Genomic DNA, 9,212 nt, shown 5'->3' with positions numbered 1-9,212 from the left:
CTGGTGATGCGGATGTTGTTGTTGGTGGTACTAGTGTTGTTGGTGCTAAGGTTGGTGATGTGACTGGTGTTGGTGATACTGCTGGTGTTTGCAGACTGTGTACCGTGCTCTCTAAAGTTAACACTCGAGCTCGGAGTTCTTTAACTTCTTCTACTAACCCTGGTTGGTTATCAATGTGAGGTAGAGATTGGATATCTTTTCTAGTTCCATTAATGGTAGTCTCAAGACGAAAAATTCTGGCAAAAAGGGTATAAACGGTGTTGCGAACAGGTTCGCCAGTGAGCGGGTCGAGTACTCCAAGGTTAGGTGGTAGATTCGATTCATGATATGGAGTACCTTCTTCCCTTCTCCATAGAGTGAGTATGTCGCGAACCCACCCCCATTTTCTCCAGTAATCACGATAGTTGATTGATTGATGTGCTCCTGTCACGCTGTCTTCGGAGTCAGAGGAATTTGATCGATTCGTAGAGGCCATCTTACGCGATCTCAGGAAAGATTTTTGATATGAAGAGTTTAGTGATAGTAATTGATAGTTGGATGGTATTCTCAATGCATAATTTACATAGATATATATAGTACCAGGATCCCTTAAATTGAGGAGAAATTTACGAGAGATATCAGGCAAGGTCTACAGTAACAGATACGCCAAGATATGAATTGTCAGATACGCTAAAATATGAATTGTCAGATACGCTAAGATATGAATTGTCAGATACGCTAAGATATGTATTTTGTCTATACACTATTCATGCAGTCAATGCAGTAAAACGTGTCTAGACTAAGAATAATAAGTAGGTAATTTCCTAAGGATGATAAGCAGATGATTTTCGACACAAAATGATAAGCAAAACTTTAGACATGCAGACACGGTCGAAGTCCAGACTCACTAAAGCATCCTAACGACTTATCAGTTAGACACACTAATGCAGTCCTGGTTCGCTACGACCACCGCTCTGATACCAACTGAAAGGACCCGTCCTAAACCATCTGGACGAAGTCGCCAACAACTGGTTCCATTGCGATGATCGACTCCAAATACTGTCTTTAAAATGAGCAAATGCACAGCGGAACGTTTCTTTCATACCTGAGAATAAACATGCTTTAAAGTGTCAACCAAAAGGTTGGTGAGTTCATTAGTTTAACATAAATAATCATTTCATAATTTTAATTGACCACAAGATTTCATATTTCCATTTCTCATAAACTTACGTCCCATGCATAGAGACAAAAATATCATTCCTATGGATTGAACACCTGGTAACCGACATTCACAATATACATATAAGAATATCCCCATCATTCCGGGATCCTCCTTCGGACATGATATAAATTTCGAAGTACTAAAGCATCCGGTACTTTGGATGGGGTTTGTTGGGCCCGATAGATCTATCTTTAGAGTTCGCGTCAATTAGGGTGTCTGTTCCCTAATTCTTAGATTACCAGACTTAATAAAAAGGGCATATTCGATTAGATAATCCAACCATAGAATGTAGTTTCGATCACTTGTGTCCATTTCATAAAACATTTATAAAAGCAGCGCATGCATTCTCAGTCCCAAAAATATATATTGCGAAAGCATTTAAAAAGGGAGTAATGAAAACTCACCATAATGTATTTTGTAGTAAAAATACATATGACGTCATTTAACAAGTGCAGGGTTGACCTCGGATTCACGAACCTATATCATTGGTATATTTATTAAAATATATAATTGTAATCGAACAGGTTTATTTATATTATATTTTAAATCATATACTATATTTATTTAGTTTGTGTATATATTCAGAATGTTTGATATTTATATAGTTATATTAACATATATTTAAAATACCTAACATGTTATATATAAATATTTATATAAATTTTGTTAATATGTGTAAAACATACTTATAACCTTAATAATATTCTTAAAACTTTTAGTTTTTATACACATAATTATTTTTAATAATAATAATAATAATAATAATAATAATAATAATAATAATAATAATAATAATAATAATAATAATAATAATAATAATAATAATAATAATAATATTATTATTAATAATAATAAGAATGCTACCTCAAAAGAATAAGCCTAAAAGTATAACGCCACTGCCCGGGCTCGAAACCAAGACCTCTCGCTACACATGCTAAGACTTTAAACCCTTCCTCCATTTTTACTTTTCTGTAAATCTATGAATTCAATATATATATATATATAACTTGTTTCATCCGGTTTCCCTTTTCTCCTTCTTCTCCACAATTTCAAATCAACCAATTGATCATCATCCTATTCCATTATTATTATCAGATACGCACCATCATCATCATCATTCTTGTCGCCACTGCATCCATCATCATTATAATTATCATAAGATCATCATCATCCATTATCTATCCTAGTTTCATAATCAGTATAAATCTAACAATTATAATCATCATTATTATTATGAACGTGACCATCCCCAACTTCCATTGTCTTCATCACAGCTCGTAATCAACATCTTTACCATCATCAGAGCCCTATTATCATCATGCTTCTATCATCAACAATAACATCATAATCATTTTTATTATGATCATCAATTCCACGATCATAATTATTATCATCTTTTATTATTAAGATCATTGTTATTCCTCATCTCGCCATCATCTACCATTATATCACCTCGTCTCTTTCATTATTTACGCGATCAATCAGAAGCACGACATAACAGCCGCAGAAGATTAACACAGAAAAAAAGAAAAATTTCGCTGTATGTGTGCAATGCAATTCGTTGAGGATTCTTGCAGCCCAAAAAAAAAAATGGAGATAGGAAATGGCCCAAACTGAAAAGCAGAAGTAAAACAGCCCAAATAAAATTAATCAGGTCTATGTGAATCAAGCCCAACGTCTACATCGTATGTTACCAATTCAATCCAATACTTGAACAAAATAAAAAGAGTAAACAGCCGAAAAAAAATAAAATAAAAAAAAAAGTGGGGTTTTTATCTTGATATGTGTCGGCCAGTAAATGAACAAAAGAAAAGAAATATCACTCAATGAATTTAAAACTCCCACTACCGAATTATATTAGAAAGTGGGGTAGTTGTTTGATCTTGGGTCGGCAGGAAAGAACAAGCAAAAAGTCGAAAACTTTGATCATCATCATTTAATCATCGTGACCTCAAGTATCCTAATTCATCATCGGTAATCACCTTCCATGATTATCATCATTCTCGCGATATTCTTCATAAAATCACTCTCTTTGTTATAACAAAAACGAAGACACCAATACCGAAATGAATGGCAACGAATAGTTGAAAGGTGGCGTTCTTGGTTCATCGAAATAGGTAACAGAATGGTAGCAACGATAATTGGTTCGAGCAGAAGGTTGTTACAGCAACAATATCAGTTCGTGATTAATAGCAGCAGCCATGGGTGGTTTGATTCGGTTTACACAGAAACATAAACGTAACAGAAGCAAGGGTCGATGATGGTGGCTTTTGACAAAAAAATAAAAATAAACAATAGCAACAATGATATGCAGTTTAGTGAAGTGGAGGTTGACGGTTATGCAGGGTGGTGGTGACGGTTGCTCACCCAAAATAGAAGCAGGAAGAAATCGTTCATGTTAAAAGTGAAATACAAAATAAGATGTTTGTAAATAGTGACGAGTGGTTTGCATGATGAAGGAAGGTAGTGATGTTTGTGTAGTGTTTGTGTTGAGTTGTGTATAAACAAATTCAAGAGAAAAAATGGTGGTCCTTCAAACAATTGCAACAAGAAGCAAGTGGTGTGTGTTTCTTTTCTTCATGTGAACATGTATGTAAATATATAGAAAACGGTTGATTGAAATAAGATAGTGGATGGAATCATTCAACAATAGTATTACACAACTTCAATTAATCACAGTACCCAATGTTAATTACGGATGAAATGTAAGTGGGTTTCTGTTTGGGAAAAATAAGTAAAAGGAATATGGGATGGTGATGTTTCTCAAGTGGAGGATTATTTATAATTTAAAACAATACGGAGGATATAATAGATATGGGTGTTAAAGTCAAGCAACAAACAAAAACAGTAATCAATTATCATTCAATCATAAACAGTAATATAAATTAAGAATAGTAATATAGTAATAATTTAATAATAATAAAAGAACATGTGATAAACTTATAGCAGCCATCACTAATTTAATCTACCGACAGTTTATTCCGAATGACTATATCGTGTCCATTGCTAAACAGTTAAATTATAAAAGTGTTCCTAAAAATCCCAAATTTTTAGATTAAATATATTTATTTATTTTAGTCATTATGATATAAAATTTGGTCATTAACTATTTAAAAATTATTAAACAAAGATTAACTCATTTTCGGATCACCGTTTATTTTAAAATCATATAAGTTTGAATTTAGTTGCTTAATATCAATCGGAACATCAAACGAGTATTACAATCAATTAATATTTATTTTCAATACACTTTATTTATATATAGATATGTTTTAAATAATAATTATCATAATATTTTATTTTTATTTTATTTTACATAATTAATCTTAATAACATCAACATATAATATTCCAAATTAAAATATGTACATATATATATGTATCTATTTACAAATAGTTGTTCGTGAATCGTCGGGAATGGTCGAAGGTCAATTGAATATATGAAATAGTTCAAAATTTTTGGAGACTCAACATTATAGACTTTGCTTATCGTGTCGGGAACATATTAAGATTAAAGTTTAAATTTGATCGGAAATTCCCGGGTCATCACACCACTAACGTCAACTAACATCAAGTAACGTCAAGAAACGTCTACTAACGTCAAGTAACGTCAACTAACGTTCACTAATGTGAAGTAACGTCAAGTAACGTCAAGTAACGTCAAGTAACGTCCACTAACGTCCACTAACGTCAATTAACGTCAAGTAACGTCAACTAACGTCAAGTAACGTCTACTTACGTCAAGTAACATCAAGTAACGTCAACTAACGTCCACAAACGTCAAGTAACGTCAAGTAACGTCAACTAACGTCCAATAACGTCAAGTAACGTCAAGTAACGTCTACTAACGTCAAATAACATCAAGTAACGTCAAGTAACATCCACTGACGTCCACTAACGTCAACTAACGTTAAATAACGTCAAGTAACATCAATTAACGTTAACTAACGTCCACTAACGTCAGCTAACGTCAAGTAACGTCTACTAACGTCAAGTAACGTCAACTACCGTCAAGTAACGTCCATTAACGTCAATTAATGTCAAGTAACGTCAACTCACGTCAAGTAGCGTCAACTAACGTCAAGTAGCGTCAACTAACATCTATTAACGTCAACTAACGTCAACTAACGTCAAGTAACGTCTACTAACGTCTACTAACGTCAAGTAACGTCAAGTAACGTCAACTAACGTCAACTAACGTCAATAACGTCAAGTAACGTCCACTAACGTCAACTAACGTCCACTAACGTCAACTAACGTCCACTAACGTCAAGTAACGTCAAGTAACGTGAACTAACATCCACTAACGTCAACTAACGTCAAGTAACGTCAGTGAACGTCAAGTAACGTCAAGTAACGTCTACTAACGTCAAGTAACGTCTACTAACGTCCACTAACGTCAACTAACGTCAAGTAACGTTAACTAACGTCAACTAACGTTAAGTAACGTCAACTAACGTCCACTAACGTCAAGTAATGTCAACTAACGTCAAGTAACGTCAACTAACGTCAAGTAACGTCGTCAAGTAACGTCCACTAACGTCAAGTAACGTCAAGTAACGTCAACTAACGTCAACTAACGTCAGTTGACGTTACTTGACATTTGTTGGCGTTACTTGACGTTTGTTGGCGTTACTTGACGTTGGTTGACGTTACTTGACGTTAGTTGACGTTAGTGGACGTTACTTGACGTTAGTTGACGTTAGTTGACGTTAGTGGACGTTAAGTGACGTTACTTGACGTTACTTAACGTTACTTGAGGTTACTTGACGTGGGTGGACGTTAGTTGACGTTAGTTGACGTTACTTTCGTTTGTTACTTTACGTTAGTTAACGTTACTTGACGTTAGTTGACGTTACTTTCGTTTGTTACTTGACGTTAGTTGACATACTAAAACCACCAACAAAATTACTACACTTTATGTTGGTGGATTAACTTCTCAAGTCAAGCCATCAATGTTGGAAAAGTCTTTTAAAAAATTTGGGGCTATACTACGAATTTCATGGCTTAAGGACCATAATTACGCCTTCATTAGGTTCTGGTCCCGTATTCAGGCGGATGAAGCTAAGTTTCAAATGAACGCTCGACTTTTCTACGGCAAACAAATCATCGTGGGATATGCTAAAACCGAAATGAGGCTTCCGAGTCTTAATCATAGGCATATGTTTCACTTGGTGTCAAAACATCAACAGATCGGGCTTTTTGAACCTGATGAGGAATCAGTCCAAAGTCTGGGGTGTTCCGTAATGCTCATCGATCGAAAACCTATATGTAAAGAAAAGGTCCTACGATGGTTGAAGAATAGGAGCATTCTCGTTACCTCTATTAGCGTTTGGGGCGTCTATGGGTGCATTGTCCAATGCAGTAATTCGGACGGTTTCGCTAAAGCTATACAGGGTCCGGGAAGTGGCTACGATGAATTCTTAGCGGTTCAAGCTATGGAGGATAGAAAATGAATTTTTTCAAGATTTACATGGTTAAAATTGCAAGGTCTCCCTTATGAATGTGGAATGGTGGACAACATTATTGCTATCGCTAAGAACTACGGTAACATGTTATGTGTTGATCGATCGACACATAACAAATCTCAATCTTGTTTTTCTTACGTTTTCATGGAAGTTCAAGACCCGGGTGATATTCATGAGTATCAATTTGCAAACTTCAAAAATTCTAAAAATTATAAAGTATGGGTAGAAGAGGATAAAGTCCATTCGGTTAATGATTCATTGTTTTCGGTTTTAGATGTGGAAAGTTATAATGCTGAGGTCACTAGATTGTCAGCTGCCTGTTTTGAACCTGTTTGTTCTTCGATTGGTGAACCGGTGGTCTTCTGCCGGAAAGTGACACTTTGAATTCAAGTTTTGAACCTTTAAGCCTGGGAACGAGTGAAAAAGGTGAAAAAAGAGAGTTTTTACCAACCTCATTTAATGAGGAGGAGTTTGCAGCAGATATGTATAATAATATGGTGCAAATCTTTAATAGTTCGCAAAAGGATACTTTGTCTTCTACTAACTCCAAAAGTGACAATTTAGAGTCAACTTTTCAAAAAGGTACATCAATACAACCTCAAAATTGTGAAACTCTCCCATTACCTAAACCAAATAATGTTCCTTTAGCCAACACTTTATCCTCCATTTCCTCTAAGTCAACCGGCAACTCAGTGGTTTTCAAAGTTGTCTGCCCTACCACACATGCAATATACCCTGCTCTAATTTTCTTGACAACTTTAATAAAGTTAAAAAACTACAAGCCCAAGAATCGAGTAATGCAATTAATCTTTCCAAAACAAAATTATCTAAAAGCGAAAAGAAGAACATCTTGAAGGCTAAATCGGGTAATCTTGATAAAGATCCCTTCGATGGGTCGTCTCATATAGGGTCAGGCGAAGATGGTTTAGATGGTTTCACAGATTCAATAGACATTCCTAAGCTTCCTACTCAATCCACCATAAACGCAAAACTCGTTAATCCTGATAAAGAAGATATTCATATTAGAAAATATAACGAATTTTTCAGCGATATGAGGGAGTACGGTGAACCCCCAACACCTCCTACTAAAAACCGCCAATGAGGTTGACATCTTGAAACACTAGAGGTCTCTGGTCAAAGGACACCGGGGTCAAATGGTAGGTCGAATGGTGGCTAAATATCATATCCAATTCGTTGCAATTCAAGAAACAAAGGTTAAAGAGGTCCGTATTCCTGTATTGAATGAAATATGGAAACATAATTCATACAAAGGGGTTCAAGTAGGCGCAGTTGGAAGATCATGCGGTTTGTTATCTTTGTGGCGTGATGATTATTTTAAATTGATCGAGGTGGTGTATGATCAACAGTGGATCGCTACGTATGTTTCGTTTTTACCTTTGAATGTGTCTATAATGATCATAAACGTGTATGCTCCAAAAACAGAGGTCTTAAAGAATATTGTTTGGAATCAATTGGCGGATATGCTTAATGATTGGAACGGGCCTGCTTGTATTTTGGGTGACTTTAATTCAACCCGATTTTCCAAAGAAAGGTTGAGAGAAAACCAAGATGAGGCGAACATGGTAAACTTTAATAACTTCTTACTCAATTGCAATTTGTTAGATCAAAACATTGTGAATGAATCATTCACATGGGAGGGTCCGTTGGGGAAGAAATCTCGTATTGACAGAGTGTTACTTAATGTCGAAAGTGCTTCTTTTTGGGCCGAAGCCTCCTTATTTGCTGCAGATTCAGACTTATCAGATCATAAACCCTTAGTTTGGGCCAAAAACCTTGTCTTTTGGGGCCCTAAACCTTTCAAGTTTATTAATCTGTGGTTCAAGCAACCAGGTTTTTACGATAAATGTAAAACGGCTTGGCAATCATTCAAAGTAAATGGTTGGGCAGCTTTTGTCTTACAAAGAAAATTGATTTTATTGAAAGAACAACTCAAATCTTGGCATTCTGTGGAGACATTAGCGCGAAGGCAAGAACTTTCTAATTGTGAAAATTCTATTCGCGAGTTAAATTCTTTATTTGAGCAACGCGATTTGTCTATAGAGGAGTATTTTGCTTTAATTGTTTCCAAAGCTCAAAGGCGCATTTTGAAGGCAAAGGAAGAATCGAGGAGAAGAATGTTTTCGAGAATAAATTGGTTAAAAGTTGGACTAAGAACTCCAAATTCTTCAATTTAATGTGTCGCATACGAATGCAATCTTCAAGAATTGAGGGTATGATAATCAATGGAGTTTGGAAGGATGATCCCAACTTAGTTAAAGATCACGTTGTCTTTTATTTTGAAAAGTTGTTTTCGATTCCTACTGTCCAGAACAGTTTGCAGAATATTAATTGGGCCTTGTTTGGTTTGAGCAGGTTAACAGCGGGCCAAGCTTCTCTTTTAGAAGTAGAGTTTGATGAAGAAGAGATCAGAAATTTCATCCACGCCTTTGATGGTAGTAAATCTCCGGGCCCGGACGGTTATTCCATGAAGTTTTTTTAAAAGTGTTGGGATTTTTTAGAAAGTGACATCATGCTAACATTTCT

The 9,212-nt window shown here is 35.4% G+C and overlaps 1 protein-coding gene across 1 annotated transcript; it reads left to right on the top strand.

Annotated features, from left to right (window-relative positions):
- Nucleotides 1–7,822: 7,822 nt before the first annotated feature.
- LOC139902244 (uncharacterized) lies at nt 7,823–8,863 on the top strand. Its single transcript, XM_071884889.1, has one exon. It carries the CDS (start codon nt 7,823–7,825, stop codon nt 8,861–8,863), a length of 1,041 nt encoding a protein of 346 aa, XP_071740990.1.
- Nucleotides 8,864–9,212: the final 349 nt, after the last annotated feature.

Source organism: Rutidosis leptorrhynchoides, chromosome 3 (genome assembly GCF_046630445.1).
Source record: "Rutidosis leptorrhynchoides isolate AG116_Rl617_1_P2 chromosome 3, CSIRO_AGI_Rlap_v1, whole genome shotgun sequence".
Taxonomy (NCBI): Eukaryota; Viridiplantae; Streptophyta; class Magnoliopsida; order Asterales; family Asteraceae; genus Rutidosis; species Rutidosis leptorrhynchoides.
This window is presented reverse-complemented; position numbering and strand designations above follow the sequence as displayed.

Excerpts from the sequence above, each read along its gene's own strand:
- LOC139902244 (XM_071884889.1), top strand. The coding sequence starts at position 7,823 with ATGGTAGGTCGAATGGTGGCTAAATATCATATCCAATTCGTTGCAATT.